Raw genomic sequence first — 17678 nt, forward strand, 5'->3', positions numbered from 1 at the left:
ATATTTTATTTTCAGATTTTGTAAAATTGATGACACAACTGAATGTATTTTTCATCAAATTCGATTACGAATATATATTAATTCCAATTAATCTTTTCAATGTAAATGTAAATAAAAAATATTACAAAGTAATATTTAAATTCATATATTTGTATTTTTAATTACTTCGATATTGATACATTTAAAAACCACTTCCTATTTTATTTAAAAATAAAAGGCATTTTCCAAAGCATCATATTTTTTATACATTTTAAATAAATATCAACTTTTTTTTTTTATTTTTGCAAATTTATTTGGAAGGAGCAATTCAAATGTCAGTATGTATGAATATAAAAATATTAGAGTTGAATAATAAGCTATCAAAAATATATCTTCAAATTTCTACAACAAAATATCTTTTAAAGGTGGATAACACATGATTATAATATTTCAAAAGAGAATAAAGGAAATTTTTCTATCCACCTTTCAATTCATTTTTTTTTTCTCTAACAATATGTCAATTTTTTTTCTCCCGATTGGTCCCTAAACATCTTTGCAAGCAAAAAAGGAGTTAGATTTACTCTCTAAGCCAATGATATATTACAATTTTTTTTAATCTGAGCTACGATTTTTTTTATTTACCAAAGAAAAAAAAAATTTTTTTATGAAGATATTGGTGCTAAAAATCAATTAATCATTTTTAATAGTTATGAATTGATGAATAACGACAATTAAAAATTTAAAAAAACAATACTTTATTACAAATAATGAAAAAATAATGATGAATTAAAATTGAGGATCAAAGTGTTCATTTTGAACGTGGTAAAATGAACATGAGCTAGCACCATCGTGTCTACTTTGATCTAATAAACAGAATGTACATGGTTTTATATGGCTATGTTGAACTCGATAGACGAGATGCTTGACTGGATGATATCTACATCAATTAGTTAACAACAGCATTGTTTCGATAAATCTTCTAATTATAATGGTGAATGTATTAATCAACCTAAATTACACGATCAGCCACATGAAAACTTTTCCAATTTATTGACCTATCAATGGCTATGCAGATTATATACATACTTCAAATAATTATTTTTAACTACGGACAATTATGAAGATTGGCTATTTTTTTTTTTCATTCTAAAATAATTCAAAGTTTTTTCAATCTTTTTGATTTTTCATTAGAAACAAATATTTCTATTAAATTTTACTGCATGTGAAGTTGAAATTCTAAATCAGAGATAGGTAACCTTTGCTCATTCAGCTCATCAGGTAGTTAAAGAACACATTAGTAAGCACCAAATTGCTCCAAACAAGTCAAAGGTAGACCATCTTTGATCTAAAGCATGCAATTTTTGAAGTAGACAATAATAAGTTGGAAATTCGTTTTTAATTGTCAAATTAGCATTTAAAATGATAGTACTTATCATTAAAATGTAATCCACTTGATAAAGATAGTAAGATATCAAAAGAAATAAAAGGGCTTTTGATAATTCATAAATTATTTTCAATTATAATATAAATTAACATTTCATTTAATCAAGAATGGACATCAAATAATAAATATTCGTGAAGTAGGAAAATCAATCGATACACTTCAAGCTCAAACTCTTGTCAAAGACCACCTAGAGCTTTTATACAAAAAGGCTTTTCAATGTTTCAAGTAATTGACAAATATAATTCAACTCTTGCAACAACAATTCACAAATAAAATCATTGTTTAAAAGATAAAATAATTTGTAAAATAAAGTATATAAAAGTTATTTCACTAGTAACTAAAAACTTTGTCATCATGAGATGATCTTATAACATATTGATTACTTTCTCTTTCTGTGGTCAATATATAGTAAACCATTCTATTATCTGGATTTAGTCAATCGAAAAGGAATTTCTTAATTATATTTCTAAAGTCTAAAGCCAATAATAACATCACTAAGATATATTATGCGAAAGTGCTTTGGAGTACAATGGAAGATAATTTATATAATTCTCCACACATTAGTTAGGATTTCTGACAGCTCTACACCACTATTAAAAGAATGTGTGAAGATTTAATTTTTTTTTTTTTGTTATTTATCATGTATATTATCACAGATATTAAATCATTTATCATTGCACAAAAATATAATAATTCTTTATCAATAAAAAATAAGAATAATTAATCCTATTGGATGCACTTGAAAAATATTAACTTCTTCCAAAGCTGATAAAGATCATTAATAATAGAAATATATATTTTTTAAAATGAAATATTTAACTTCATAAGAAGGTTGATAAATAAGTATATACTTATCAACCTTCTCATCAACTCAAGTGCATGTTATATAACATGTACTTGATTTTAATTATGATATATTAAAGTAGTAACTTAATAAATAAAACTAACTATTGATTTTTACAGATTTACTAGTTGGATTAATATCAGTATTAACAGATATCGTATGGCGATTAACAGTAGTTTGGTATGCAGGCAATATAGCTTGCAAGCTCATAAGATTTTCTCAAACTGTTGTAACATACAGCTCAACTTATGTATTAGTTGCTCTTTCAATAGACAGATACGATGCCATTACAAGGCCAATGAACTTTTCTGGAAGTTGTAAGTTTATTTATTTTCTTATGTATTTCTTTCTTTCTATCGCCCATATATTCATGTATTCACATTCGATTAAAATTCAATTTCTATTTATATTTTCCATCTGATGATTGGTGTTATATCATACATTAAAGTAACTCCTATCAAATTTAACTTCTATTACTTGTTTTATATCAACTATCGGATTTGCTTTTTTTTTAGGGTGGCGGGCTCGAGCTCTCATTGCAGCAGCTTGGGGACTGTCTGTGTTATTCAGCATTCCTATTATTTTCCTTTACGAAGAAAAATTAATACAGGTGAGAAAATAAATTTTTCATTGCCAAACATGAATATTGTTTGTTGTTGAATTAATTTAATTAATATATGAATTATTCATGTAATTTGTTTATTTTATTCGAATAAATAAATTAAAAGTAAACATTACTTTGGGCACTAGTGGTTATTTCAGTAAATTTCTCATTTCCATTTTAATGTACGTTGTATCAAGAGTTTAACCATCTTGAAAATTTAGAAATAAAATCTCGGTCACAAAGATTATTATATCAAAATAACCAATTAAATTTATCATAAGACATTTTTCAATTATCTCATTTTGTTAAAATTTTCGAATAAAAAATTAATGGGTTTAATTTTTAAAACATTTATTTACTTTATATAATTAATATGTGAAGGGGGAAAAAATTTGAATATTTTCTCTAGTATATTTGAATAGATAAAATTCAAGCTTCTTCTTCAATCTCATTCGCTACAGCTCAAGGCAAAAAATTAATTATTTTTGTATCTCACATGTTATTGTTCAGAATTATATTTAGAAATATATATATACAAAAAAAATAAAGACGAAATATTATACTTATAATGAATAACCACAAAAAAAAAAAATAACTTCTTTTTCATAATGAAAACAAAAAAATTCATTAGTAATAAATATAGTTTCTCTAATAAAATATAATTTTGTTTTATATCATTAAAAACATGAAATTTAATCTAAAAGTTTTGTAAAATGAAATTCATTAGATCATTATAAATGTTTAATCTTGGAAAATTTTTATTCAATAGAAAAAGTGGATTAAAATTTATGCATAACATACTGATTTATTAATGAGCAAGTATTGAAATTTATAGAGTCGAAGCAAAGAGTTTTTAATTGGAGAGTAAAGAAACTTTATCAAGTTTTTATAATCACAACAAGAAAACAAATTGAAGTAATTTATAACAAATAATAGAATTAAATTTTCATGATTCCTATTTTGTTAAACTTTCAGGACAAAAAGCAATGCTGGATAGATTTGGGTTCTGCAACGCGTTGGCAAATTTATATGAGTTTAGTGAGTTTCACGGTATTTATAGCACCTACAATAATTATTGGTGGTTGTTACATGGTCATTGTAGCGACAATATGGTCTCAAAGTAGTGCACTTCGTCAAAGTCCAATGAGAGATGACCGAAGAGCATCATCAAGAGGATTAATACCAAGAGCAAAAATTAAAAGTGTTAAAATGACATTTGTTATAGTTTTTGGTATGTATAATAAATTTCCTCACTAAAAAACATATTGTACAATTATCAAATTTACATTCTCAATCAATTACTTCATGTTGAATTGTCAGAGAAATTCTTGTGAAATAGTTTGGATTGTATCTTACTAGCTGATAATAATAACAATATATCTAATAGTACATAGCTTGCATTTCTTTTTCGTTAAATTGTTTGCTTTAAATTTTATTAAGGAAGCATTCTCATGAAACGAGTTAAGAGATATGTAAATTTCAGTTTTTTTTTATCAAATGTCTAATGAAATTTCTTTATTTATATTATTTTTATTAAAATTCAAAGATGCATTAGATAAACACTAATTTAAATTAGTTTTCTTATGTTTTCTTTTCAAACAATTTCCGAGTTAAATATTTATCCTTTTAAAGACAAACAATTAGTCTCAAAAGTACAAAAAATGTCTTTATATTACAAAAAAAAAATTTCTTATTAAAATGAGCAATGAAATAAATAAACAATGCTGAATAGAATAATGAAAAAAAAAGAGAAAATAACAGACTTGGTAAAACAATGGATAGTTTTTAATATAGATAGAAATTTATTGATGCTAACTATCAGCACAATGTGAATAGCAAGTTTTAGTTTTGATAATAAAATTAGTTTAGAAATTTGATTTTTGTTGATCTGTCATTCACAGTAAATTAAAAATTAAAAAAGTTGAATGAAACTTTTAAATGAAAAATTAGCTATCCATTGTATAGGTAGAAATTAAATATTTTTTCTTTCATCTGATTAAAAAAGGAATAATAATAAAAATAAAACTATAATTGGTTCCAGTTTTTGTACTTTGTTGGAGTCCATATATAGTCTTCGATTTACTCCAAGTGTATGGATATGTACCAAGAACACAAACAAATGTTGCAGTGGCGACATTCATCCAGAGTCTTGCGCCTCTGAATTCAGCGGCTAATCCAATTATATACTGTTTATTTAGCACGCAATTTTGCAAGAACGTACGGTGAGATCTTCAGCATTAAAATATATATTCATAAATTAGCAATATTATCCAGAGACCTCATTATATTTACATTCTGTTAATTAGTTGATTTATTATCACCAGAATTTATATAATTAATTCATTATTAATATTATTATTATTACAATTATCTAGTATATCAGATATTTAGAATGCTTGTGAATTTAATTAATACCTGAATACAATGAAAATAACATCAGTCTAATTCTTTATTTATCAATAATTAAAATAAATTATTGTGAATTAGGATGTTGACAGTTTTAAATCTTTAATATGTGACTAAAAATCAAGCTAAACTCTTTGATGTCTTGTGAATTATGATTTCACATAATTTAATGAAGAAAAAAGACCATAAAAAACTCCTCATATTGCTTCGTATATAAACTATTAATCATCTGATTCCACTAAAATAAAAAACAACATAAATAATGACACATAAAAAAGATATCTGTACTTTAAAGAGAAAAGTTTTATTAGAAAATATTTAGTTTGTGACTTTTATTAGTAAATAAAAATGATTAATCAGATGGATTTGTTTTTAAAAAATTTCGATAACAAATTAATAAAATATTTATTCTTTCGAATATTTAATTTTTTTAAATATGAAAATAATTATTGATAAATAGATTATTTGATCTGTAACTTTATTTTTTTTTATTAAAAAACTTATTTAATTTCCGTGTTTACATCAACTTAAAGCTTAATCTGTTAGACTTGGAACAATTTCTCAAGCTTGAGGCTAACTACTCGTCAAATACTTTGAGATTAAGTCAATTTTACATCCGTGATACAGATATTGATTCTTCAATAATTAACTTTTTAATGTTTAATTTAAAAATAATTTCTATTCTTAAATATTAAATGTTTTATCGTGTTTTTTTATTATAATTCCATTTGTGAAACAAACATTTGTGATGAAAAAATAAAATACAATAATAATTGTTTAGTAAATGCACTAAGCATTTAATTCACTTTAATGATTACTAAAATAAATGTTTATCACTTCACCTGTCGTTAGAAACATGCAGGCGATTTCCTGGGTTTCGGGATGGTGCTGTACGCGTTCACATCACTGCTTTAGCTCCAATAATATTCGGCGCAGCACGAGAACGACATTGACTACCACTTCGTTGACAGCTCATTCATCAAGACGAAGTGGGCATATAACTATATCGAATACTAAATCTCAAAAGCATGTAATGGTATCATTCGTTTGAAAAATCCAAGTTTTTCATCACAAAATTTACCCTCGTTATGATAATTGAAAAAAATAATAACAATTTTTGCAAACAATGTCAAATATTAAATAATTAAACAATAAAATTTTGATTCTTATTTGTTTATATCGATAAAATTGTTTTACTCTCCAATATTTATTTAAATCAATTTATAATAACTCAATGTTAAAATAAATTACCAAGAATAGCAAATATTGACATTAAAGAAAGCATTATCTAATGAAGATGATTAAATTTTATTATCATTTAAATTAAATCAAAAAGAACATCAAATATGTTTATACGTTTCTCTATTACATTGAAAATATCTTTAAAAAAAATATCAGTTTATAAATTTAGTATCGAAGACTTTAAATTGAACTTATTACAGTAGATCAAACACTAAAAAAAAATGTCTATTATTGAATTAAAAAAATTGTTTTGTTTATTGTTTAATTGAGAATTCGGGGAATTAATGAACAAAAAGAATTATATAAAAATGTTGAGAGACAATCTATTGTTTGTATCATAAACAATAATTACCATTATTAAATAGAATTAATGCAATACCCACAAAAGGTATTTATCATAATTATGTAATAGTTATAAATATACTGCGAATTTTATTTGTATATTGGATAGACAATTTGATGGAAAACATTGATGCCTCTTAACAATTAAATAATTTTAATTTTTGTGTCAATATAATTAATAATTAATTTTATTCAATATGAATAAATCATCAAAATTTTATAAACCTCTAAACACAAGTTATTGAGGATTGAAAGACTTGATATATTTTATACCGTACCTTTTGATGCATTTGAATAGTTCAAACACATAAATGTTACTTTCAGTATTTTCAAAGTTTTAGAGGGCATTAGTAATGTATAGCTAGTTATGTATAATAGTCGTATGAAATTAAGTACAAATATAATTATGTCATAATCAAAACTATATAGAAATATTAATCATAAATACACTCAAAATAAATGTGTAAATATTATAAATAATCAATAGTTTCATAATACACAGTTAATATTTCTCAATACATAAAACATTGGCAGGATTTCAAATTAATATTAAATAAAAAAAAACAAAGCGAAAATTTAAAATGAATTTTTAAAAAATAATTTTTTTCTATTTTAAATTAATGAAGAGCTTCTCAACATTAAACATCAAATGATAAAATTTGAAAAATCATTCTGTATCAATGCATTTAAAATAATAACTCAACTAAAATTAAATTTAAAATTAAAAATAAACTAATTGTATAATTCATAATTTATAGTTAATAAAAAATGTCTTAAGTAAACAGTAGATGCTACACATAAAGATAACTGTTATAAACTTATTTAGATCTGAGTTATTTATTTATAAAATATTTGTTAAAAATTATTGATGAATATTTTATATATTAAGATTAAAATATATTCAAAGATTTTTTTATACGATTGTTATTTATATGTGTATATGTAATTCATTCAAATAAATTTATTTAAAAAATGATTGCAAAGTCACGTAATTTTTAATTTGAATTTATAAATCTATCACATTTTTTACGTTACATCTATATAGATCTCGTCTTATTTAATAATTATTTGTTAAAAAAATTATTTTATACCACTTGTAGCAAAAAATTTATCTTTAAAAACCGTTTATATATAATTGTATGTATTTGTGAATAAATATGTGTTGTTAATTTTTTAATAAGTATATTTTCTTTATTTCTAGATCATTTATACCGTAATTAATTTTTATCAAAACTATTGCTTATTTTCGTAAATAGATCAGATACAATAATATACGAATATTGAGATACTTTATTATCAGTTTTTTTTATTTCCATGAAAAATAAAAAAAAATAAAACCAACACACCCGATGTTTCTTCAGCATGTTTATAGTAACAAAACGATAACAAAAAATATTGCTATTTGCAATTAGTAACGCTCTGTATAGCTTTGTACACATATGAAAAATCGACTATTGGAAGAATCCAAGAAATAGAGAATTCAACAAAAATTTTTAATAAAAGAAAAGAAATTTTGTGTTAAGACTAATAATATAAAATATAATTTTCAGTCTTCCCTATGCTAAAAAAAACCTTATCTCCTTAAGTTCAATTGTTGTTTAAAATAAAATGAAATATTCATCAAGTTAACATTCAAATATTCAACACGGGAATACGATACTCCAATTAATTTAAATGAATAAATATTAAATAGATTTCAATTTAATATTTTCTGTTATTAGATAAAACAAGTTTTTGATAATCATTAAATAAATGCTAATATAATAATACTCAATGACTGAAGAAAATGAAATAATAAAAACCAGAGTGGAGAAGTGGAAATTTTTTTATAAAAGACCGAGAAGAAATTTCAACACCAGGTGGAATAAAAGCTTCACTTAGTGTTCACTAACAACTTGGCATTGTTTTAAACATTTTTTTGTTTCTTTTACTCCGAGCAAACTTACTCTACTAAAGTATTCTCACACAAATAGAAAAAAAAAAAAAATACTTGTCCTTTTGTGTTTGATAAAAATCAGTTAAATATCAAGAGTTCAATTTCTTTTAAACAATAATTGCTCAAATTAATCAAATTATCTGTAGCAATATATTTTTTTTTAATATACGTGTTGTGCATTCTTGAAAATAATTTTTCTTCTAAAGCTGCTACTATATTTCAAGTAAATTAATTAACCTAACGTTGTAACTATCAATCTTAGTAATTATTCTAACTGGAGAAACTTTTGTTTAATATTCAAAACTCACTTGAGAATTTCTCAAGTCTACACGAGAATTTATTTTTTTGAATAAAAGAAAGCATATGAAACATGAGTATATAATCATCATATACTCCAGAAATGAAACGTACATCACTTAAAATACGTATTTTCATTACTAAGATCTTTACTAAAGAAAGTTTACTTCAAATACAAGTTATTTGAATCTTACCTTTCAACGATGCTCTGAAGACAAGAATAGTCCATCAATGTTGAAACAGTTTTCTAGAAGTTCACCAAGAATTACCTGAAAAAAAAAACAATTTTATTAGATCATTCTAAAGATTTGAGATAAAAAAAATAAAAGAAAAAAGAAAGATAGCTTAGCAACTAGAATTAGTTTAATTCAAACATCCAAGTTTGCTCCACTTAGTAACTTAAGCAAGGAAAGAAAATAAATTATATACCTCAATTGATTTACAAAACATGTCATGTGGAATTTTATAAAATTAATATGAATGAACCTGTTATTTTAATTATAAAGTCAACTATTTTAATATTATTTATAAATAATACTGATGTTATTTTTGTTCTTTAGTTTATCAAAATCTTGTATTAATTTTTTTTTTCAATGAATATTTCTAATTGTTTATTGCTAGATAGAATTAAATAACTCAAAACACTATCCACAGATTCTAAAGAACAATTAACGTTGAATAGAAACAATAATAACCATCAAGTTTTAATTGTTAATGAAGTATTCCAAACAATCATAAAGATCTTAAAACAGTTGTTGAAAAGCTTAAGATACTTTTCGTGTTAAATATCATTTTATACCAAGGTTTTATTTACTGTAGACTTCTTTTTGAACAATTAAAAACTTGGCATAAGAATTTCAACTCGAACAAGTACTACTCAAATAAAACTATTAACAAAAGAACGAATAAAAAGACGTAAGTAAAATACCTTATAAACTATTGAAATGAACATTAAAAGCATTCATAATAGATACGAGTTGGCAGAATAGAAAAATATAAAGAATTGTTTGATACAAATATGTTCTCTTTAAGTATTTAGTATTTGATAGAGGTACGTATTTGCAATTTGAAAAATTTATGACATTTCTTTTGATAGTTCTATAAAAATATATATTACATTTTCTATCTTTATCTCTTTGAAAAAATGTATTTCATTTATAAATATTCGTTAAGTCATGCTTCCTAAGAAGAAAAAATTTCTATGCAAGCTTCATTGAGTATGACATTTATGTCAATGATTTTTGTTATGCATTTCTTTTTTTTCTCCATCTAGATCTTCATACTGAAACTATTCAAACGCATCAGTATTTCAATTAATATAATTGCTTTTTTATAAAAAGAATAATGAAAAAATATTTTGTAAATATCCTTAAAAAAAAAAATATTATTAATATCTTTTTATCGTAAACATATTTATCTTCACCAAGTATGAGTAGTAGGTCTCAATGGTTTATTGATAAGAAACAGAATCGGTCCCCAATGATATTTTGCCATCAAAATTGGAAGTACTTCATTTTAAAGTATTTTATGGTTTTATAAATATTTACTGAATATCTCTGAGAATATTTAACATTATCAACTTGTAGTACATCATTTAATTTATCTATTACAGTTTTTCAATTTATCAAGTATTTCATTATTTGTCTCAATGTTTTTTAAACTTCATTCAGAGTTAAAAGGTTGTAGACAAATGGATATATAAACAAATAAACAATGAACAAATGAACTCTCTTTCTACAACATATATAAACATATCGGCTATTTTCATCACAAATAAAAACTACTGTTTGATACAGAAATCGTTTTGTAAAGTAATACATGTAGACAAATACAACCAAAAATAGTTTATATTATTTATTTTTTTTGCTAATTTGATGTAATTTGTAATTTAAAAAACACAATATTATTCCTTACTTATCAAGTTATTTTACTTTACTCAAGATATTCTGGCTTACTTCAAAAAAAGTGTTTAAAAAACATTATTTCATTCAGAAACATGTGGGTTCTTTTTTTCATTGAACCTTTAAATCTTAACACATTAACAGTGAATTAAAAATAAATTTATGTAAATCAAACATGATTAATTAAAAGAATAAATTATACATAATTATTATTCGATTTGTTTATCCAGCAAAACATTGACGTTTTAATTATGTACATGTTTCTTGATTATATATATATATATATATATATAATTTTGAAAATTAAACTGCTAATATATTATCACTTTAATCATTTGAATGTCATTTATTATGAAGTTTTCTCATGTTCTGTCAATCCTTGAAAATGTCTCAAGTAGTTAGATGAACAAATCAGTTGTTCAGATGAAGTCTAAACTATGGAACTAAATTGGCTATTAGCTACTGGATAAACTTCAAGAAATTTCCATCAGGATCCATTTAATTGTGTGCAATAGTCAAATTTCGATTACCACTATATGTTAAAATAATACCTATTCATGTCGAGAAATAATTTCATGCAATTTAGAATGAAATTAAACGTTTAGGATAACTTAACGTGATAAATAGTAAGCTATAGAGTATGATGTATTTAATCAAAACTGAACGTGAGAACAATACAAACTATAATTTATTTAATAATCATTGAATAATTAATTTTAAAAGCCACCAGACATCTATTTATATCCAGTCATTATTTATAAAATAACATAATGAATGACTTTTCCAAAATTTAAATCTATTTGTAATTTTACTTTTTATAAATTTACATCAGAATAAAAGAAAAAGCTTTAAAAAAGAATCAGATAGAAAGAAAAGAGAGAATATCTTTATAGAATAAATAAATATTTATTTCTTTTGAATTTATGTAAATTCAATTTAATGATAGTGAGAAGGATGTTGTTTTTAAAAATATATCTTCGAGAATTTCTTTTTTGCTTTGATTTCGTTATAGAATTTATGAAAAGAATAATGAAAGTCAAATAGTCTCTATTGAAATGAATGAACAAGAACAGAGATAGATTTAACGAATTATGCAAGAGATTTCACGTTCTAGACATGAGCAAAAATCAAAAAGACATTAACTAAATGATAATTACGAAAGTTAGGTTTTACTGAAAAGATATTGGAATACTTGATGGATTACTTTCAATTTTGTTAGAAACATTTGATTATTGTTACTACCAGTGTTATTGTAACACAGTTCTTGCTGTATTAATTAAAAAATAGTGATGTGAAAAAAAAAAGATAAATGTAACCAAGAAAAAAAGACTATTGAAATTTCAATCGTATTTTTTTTTGATTTATCTGTTAGGAATAAAAAAAGGTAAAACCATACCTGTAATTAATTTGTCGAGAACATTGAAGTCGGTCAAAGTTAATTTTCAAAAATACCAAATGTCCAGAGGGTAAATCTCCTTTCAGTACATCTATCATAATAGATATTAAGTTGATTCAGATGAATACTATTTGAAGTAACTTTCATCCTACTGTACAATGAGATGGATCTGTAAGATAATTAAAATAGGTAAATTGATGAGTATACATAAATATATTAATAGAGTATTAAATAAATTTCTTCCACAAGAAAACTGATTTCTCATCTTTAGTAGCTTCATTTACCCGATAACTCATTAATTGGCGAATGTGAGTGTTAAAATTATAGATAAATTAACTGAATAGTTAATAGAATAACTTCAAAAACTAATTAAAACTTCCTAGATTGCAGGTAGAATAAAGTCATCGCTTTAATGTTCTTTACTACAATCTATGAAGAAATTTATTTTCCATTACTTAAAAATATTTCGTTTCTTTATTTTCTCATCATTTTTCATACTTATTGAATAATTAGAGCTAAATAAAATCAAATACATATACTCCATTATTTATATTAAAAATAAAATAATAATTAGAACTTACGTTGTATTTAATATCCTCTGTACTTCATGAGGAGTTTTATTGAATAATAATAATAGATACTTTTTTTGAAAATAGTCTAAGTATAATCAAGTTCCAATATCATTAAAATCGATTAACAACTTCATGGGAACATCGATACTCATTGATCAAATACTTGATATTGTTTTGCATTTATAGGTACCTCTGTGATAATTATATTTGTACACATTATTTGGTACGATCAGGCAACATCTGTTGTATAATCTAAATAATATGGACCGCACATGAGTTGCGGTTTCAGCAAAGCTGTCTAGAAAGTAAATACTGCACGTTACTGGTTTGAATACTAATGATGCTATGCTATGCAATTTTAAAATTTATACGCTCTGTTAGTTGTTGATATATAGACATATAATGAAATGGTAGGAATTATATGATAATACCTTAACATGAATCCAATTCTAACCAATAGATGGTGTAACCTACTTAGTACCGAACCAATTGGCGAATCTGAAAAAAACAAATTGAAAATTCAGTCAAATAATAAATATGGCGGGTCGTAGTGCATATGATATTTCTCCGCTGCAAAGAGAAATATTAGAACACCGACATGCAAGACGAACCGTCCTTCGTCAAAAATATTTAGAACAAACTATGAATCCTTATCGTCATGCCTTGGGAACTGGTGGACATGTCGTGAGTATTTTTCTCGACTTGAACTCCAACCTCAATTTGATATATTCATTTACCAATACAAATAATGGATATGTTTTATAAAAGATAATATTAAAAAATATTCATTAATTCGTAATTTTTAATTTAAATTATGAGATATAAAAATTTAAAATTTTCTGAAGAATTCATCTTTTGTTTAGCTGAATGTATCATTTTCTGTCATTGGTATACTATCGAATTAAATAATAAATCCTCATTTATATATTATTTTCTAGGAAGATGAGGCCGTTAATCGTTTTGTAGCAGCAAGAGCTACGTACACGCATTTCTGGAAACCTAAATGGAACAATTTTGGATTCTTTATGGGAAGTTACATTTTACCAGTGATGTTTTTATATTATGTAATCAAAAAAGATCGGGTATGCATCTATAACATACTATAAAAATCGATTTTTAATCAAATTATATTCATTTTTTTTTTTAATTAATTAATTAATTGATATTGAAATGTAAATCTAATACTCAATCTCATAAAGATTAAAAAATCGTTTTTTATTTGACAGGACGAACGGGAACATGAAATAAGAACTGGTCAAGTAGCTTACGCTGCTCGAAGAAACAAAATAATATAAAGTTATTAATACAGCTAAATTAAAAAATTCATAAATAAAACATAGTGAGTTAATATTATTGTAACCTAAATAATAAAATTTATAGGATTAATTTTTTTAGATTTATTTTTCATTATAAACATTAAATAATAAGTTACTCTAATATTAACTTATCAATTTACTTATTGTTATAAAATAATTACTTAATTGTTATAAATTAAAAATCACCTAATTCTTTATTTTCATTTATCATCGAGCTGTTTATCTCGAGCTATTACAGAATCATCAAACTTAACCATGTAAGTTGTTCCTTTATGCCAATGAGCAGTAACTTTGGCTGGCTGTAAATTAATACATGGTTCTAAAGATTATATCATTAAATCGCCAACTTTTTTTGTCAACCTCATGTAAAATACATCAGCATACAAATTTATACTTCGAAATATAAAATAACAAAAAATACTCACAAATCCTGAGTCACAGAGGACTGCTTCAACAATTCCAGCAACAAATGATGCACAATTTAAACTACCTTTATCTTTAGGTACTGAAACATATTTATTCACCAATGATTCTTTTTCAATGATATAATAAGTTCGTTCATCATCATTAGCATGCTCTAATTTATCAGCTTCACGGCCAAATAATGATTTCCACACTGTACTTTTAATAAAAAGTAAAATATTTAATAATTTTATTTCTCGTTTTCCTCCTTTTTCACGAACAATCAATAAATCTGTAATTCTATGACCAACTTCTGTTCCAAGTTCAGCTAATCTATAAAATAATAATATGTAATAAGTGATAATTATTCATAAAACGATTATTAACCAAGTATTTTACACACACATACAATAAATATTCAAGTTACATCAATGACAATCATAGTATGTATTAAAAAAAAATTATAAATAAATTGTAAAATTTAATTAATAATTTTATAAAAAATATTGTTTCTTACTTATTTTGTAGTTCTGGAACCGTATACACCCGATTTTGACAATATTGTACCAATTCGGAAAACAAAAGGGCATAACAACTTAAACTAACCTCTCCTTTGCCTTTGCTCAACGATTTATCAAGTATACTTGATCTAGTTCTAACAGCAGATATTGTTATACTCGACATTATTATTAACTATATTTTTTAAGTATTTATAAATAAATAAATATATTTTTAATATAAAAATATTAGACAACTGATAGTCATTAGAAACTAATGTATACATTCAGTTACATACGTAGTCGCCATTTTGAAAATTCTCCCTCCTTTCATCTATCACGTGACAATATGGAAATCTTTTGACAAATATCAAAAAGTTTCCGTTAAACCATTCGATTTATTTCAATAAGAGCTTCAAAATGTACCCTAGTTTTATTACTATCCAACCATTTCTATCAGAATTACAGAGGGGAAATTTAATCAATTTAATGTGTATACACTGCAGTTTTATGGCTGTACAGTAAACTTTAGAAGAAATACGATCAATTTGATATTTACGCTCCTTTGCCGCCTCCACGGTACGTAATGTGACTCACAAAGTCTTGATTTTCTTGATGAACTATGAGTCTGAGATGAATTTGACTTTTACCTTGTGATTTTTCTCAACAGGAATTTATAAATGTACTGAAATTAAGTAATGAATTAAAAATTTCGCTCTTTCACTTCGTTTATAATTAAGGATCTACTACATCAATGTCATCTTCACCAGTCGATTTGTCTTCATAAAAGCTTTCCAGCACACTAATCAGAATAACCATGCTGACAGTTCTGGTAGATTTTTAAACTTATTATTAACAATCATCTCATCATACACATACGCAATTATCAGATGGGTCTGATTGTAATAACTTTAGAAAATAATTGATTTAACCTTTTTTTTAATTTGCATAACTTTTTATTAGACATAATTTCAAATGAAACAAAATTACTAAGCTTCCAGGTATATACATATAAGTTACAATGTTTTTTTTTTATTGTTGGAAATCGAAATGTAAGTAACGCATATAATACCATATTTAAAATCATACACATGAATTGGAAATTTCACTTAATCAGTATCTTTCACTGTAACAAACACTTGTTTAGTTATGTTAAATAGCTATTTTTGTAATAGATTAAATACATTATAAATAATTCATCTACCATATTATTTATCATGAAATCTTTGACATTCATACAAATACATAGACCACATATGAAGAGTTTAAATTATTGTCCCATTTTTTTTTCAGTTTCCTTGATATTGCTGAAAATTTTTTGCTTCTGCTAATTTCCTCTCTAATGTCATCAGGATTTGATTTTCCATTTCTCATTACAATCCACGGCGATAATCTTTCTTCATCAAATAAAGGTCTCATCTCGACATCTCTTTTATTACTTTCCTTCAAAAGATTCATTATCACATTTATCATTATTCACACTAAAAATATTCATATATCATTAGTTGATTTATATTACCTTAAATATCCTATTTCTAATTAAATGACCAAACATTTCCAAATTTTTCTTTTTTTTCATCAATGGACTCCAGTTGGTTGTTTTATAATTACAAACACAGATATTTGGTTTTTCATCTTCCTCTACTGTCTTGTCATTGCCTTCTTCATCTAACATCCTATTTTCATCTTTTTTTTCATCACTGTTCATCTCAAAACTCAACCTTTTTTTAGCTTGCACTCCTCGACATTGCGGATGATAAACATATTTTCTAACAATTATAATACAATTAATTTATTCATACAAAACTTCTATCATTGAAGGGTTGTTAGTCTACAGGGTTTAAGTGCCGATTTTTTGTAGCTATTTGGATCCATTATGTTTAGCATTTAAATTGTATTTTCCTAATTATATTGACTTTTGATGTTTCAACACTCATAAACCCTTTAAATTTACAACCCTTCAACTGCAACAATTTTTTAATTTTTTATTTATCAACTTACTCGCAATCAATCGGTGATAATCGTGATAATTTTTTATCCATAATCATGGTAGCTGTTACTTTGTCACTCATTGACATTACTAATAATGTTGAAACCCACCATAAGATTAATATTGTCATCGATGATACAGAAAAAATTGTCCTTGAACAATGCAATTGATCCATCTGTCAATTTTAAAATAAAGCCCCCCTTTATTTGTAAATTTCCGTCAACTGTCAATATCACTTTTTTATCGCCTTTATTCACTCTTTTCTTTCCTTCACTTCTCTAATAACTTAATGCTAAGCACTACTAATTTTACTGGCGTGGTGAATTTGTCAAGATTCAAGAAAGATCTAATAATTGGAACTTGCGCGTCTGTTGTATTTATACCGTAAGCATAAACGCACCATTCTCCCTTCGTAATATCAATGTCTGCAAAATGATACTAAATATAATTTTTCTATCCATAATATCTTTTTCCGTTTCTATTTATCCTTTTATTTACAAATGTTATTTT

The 17678-nt window shown here is 24.5% G+C and overlaps 4 protein-coding genes across 8 annotated transcripts in view; 2 read left to right on the plus strand and 2 right to left on the minus strand.

The window, feature by feature from the left end:
- The window catches only part of LOC118070659 (cardioacceleratory peptide receptor-like), a 29346-nt gene extending 22881 nt beyond the window's left edge, over window positions 1–6465 (plus strand). For 3 of the 4 annotated variants that reach the window (XM_035089412.1, XM_035089393.1, XM_035089403.1), the window contains 5 exons: window positions 2387–2584; window positions 2783–2877; window positions 3847–4102; window positions 4913–5093; window positions 6130–6465. In XM_035089412.1, coding sequence (XP_034945303.1) covers window positions 2387–2584; window positions 2783–2877; window positions 3847–4102; window positions 4913–5093; window positions 6130–6328 — 929 coding nt within the window. In that variant the 3' untranslated portion in view covers window positions 6329–6465. The remainder of the gene's footprint in view (window positions 1–2386; window positions 2585–2782; window positions 2878–3846; window positions 4103–4912; window positions 5094–6129) is intronic. The other variant, XM_035089421.1, reaches the window with a different exon arrangement.
- Window positions 6466–13399: 6934 nt separating this feature from the next.
- On the minus strand, window positions 13400–15371 carry Trs31 (trafficking protein particle complex subunit 31). Its single transcript, XM_035089468.1, has 4 exons — window positions 15199–15371; window positions 14705–15014; window positions 14466–14578; window positions 13400–13461 (listed from the first exon to the last, which is right to left on the minus strand). The coding sequence occupies exons 1-3, from the start codon at window positions 15363–15365 to the stop codon at window positions 14480–14482; spliced, it is 576 nt and encodes a 191-aa protein (XP_034945359.1). The 5' UTR covers window positions 15366–15371; the 3' UTR covers window positions 13400–13461; window positions 14466–14479.
- ND-B15 (NADH dehydrogenase (ubiquinone) B15 subunit) lies at window positions 13468–14349 on the plus strand. Its single transcript, XM_035089454.1, has 3 exons — window positions 13468–13647; window positions 13902–14045; window positions 14190–14349. Exons 1-3 carry the CDS (start codon window positions 13501–13503, stop codon window positions 14256–14258), a joined length of 360 nt encoding a protein of 119 aa, XP_034945345.1. The 5' UTR covers window positions 13468–13500; the 3' UTR covers window positions 14259–14349.
- A 782-nt stretch (window positions 15372–16153) lies between the features above and the next one.
- On the minus strand, window positions 16154–17591 carry LOC118070678 (uncharacterized). 2 transcript variants are annotated; one of them, XM_035089441.1, is made up of 4 exons: window positions 17180–17591; window positions 16698–16947; window positions 16383–16621; window positions 16158–16304 (listed from the first exon to the last, which is right to left on the minus strand). In XM_035089441.1, exons 1-3 carry the CDS (start codon window positions 17341–17343, stop codon window positions 16412–16414), a joined length of 624 nt encoding a protein of 207 aa, XP_034945332.1. In that variant the 5' UTR covers window positions 17344–17591; the 3' UTR covers window positions 16158–16304; window positions 16383–16411. The 2 variants fall into 2 exon arrangements, with proteins under 2 accessions (XP_034945322.1, XP_034945332.1); XM_035089431.1 differs by having other exon boundaries at window positions 16154–16621.
- Window positions 17592–17678: the final 87 nt, after the last annotated feature.

The sequence above is a fragment of the Chelonus insularis genome, unplaced genomic scaffold, assembly GCF_013357705.1.
Source record: "Chelonus insularis isolate UGA/USDA-ARS -01 unplaced genomic scaffold, ASM1335770v1 contig_130_pilon, whole genome shotgun sequence".
In the NCBI taxonomy this organism is placed as follows: domain Eukaryota; kingdom Metazoa; phylum Arthropoda; class Insecta; order Hymenoptera; family Braconidae; genus Chelonus; species Chelonus insularis.

Coding starts and splice junctions, on each gene's coding strand:
- ND-B15 (XM_035089454.1), top strand. CDS start 13,501: ATGGCGGGTCGTAGTGCATATGATATTTCTCCGCTGCAAAGAGAAATA. Junction 13,648..13,901: donor TGGGAACTGGTGGACATGTC/GTGAGTATTTTT, acceptor ATTATTTTCTAG/GAAGATGAGGCCGTTAATCG. Junction 14,046..14,189: donor ATGTAATCAAAAAAGATCGG/GTATGCATCTAT, acceptor TTTATTTGACAG/GACGAACGGGAACATGAAAT.
- Trs31 (XM_035089468.1), bottom strand. CDS start 15,365: ATGTCGAGTATAACAATATCTGCTGTTAGAACTAGATCAAGTATACTT. Junction 15,015..15,198: donor GTTCCAGAACTACAAAATAA/GTAAGAAACAAT, acceptor ATTATTTTATAG/ATTAGCTGAACTTGGAACAG. Junction 14,579..14,704: donor TCCTCTGTGACTCAGGATTT/GTGAGTATTTTT, acceptor ATTAATTTACAG/CCAGCCAAAGTTACTGCTCA.
- LOC118070678 (XM_035089431.1), bottom strand. CDS start 17,343: ATGGATCAATTGCATTGTTCAAGGACAATTTTTTCTGTATCATCGATG. Junction 16,948..17,179: donor TTATCACCGATTGATTGCGA/GTAAGTTGATAA, acceptor TATAATTGTTAG/AAAATATGTTTATCATCCGC. Junction 16,622..16,697: donor TTAGAAATAGGATATTTAAG/GTAATATAAATC, acceptor AATCTTTTGAAG/GAAAGTAATAAAAGAGATGT.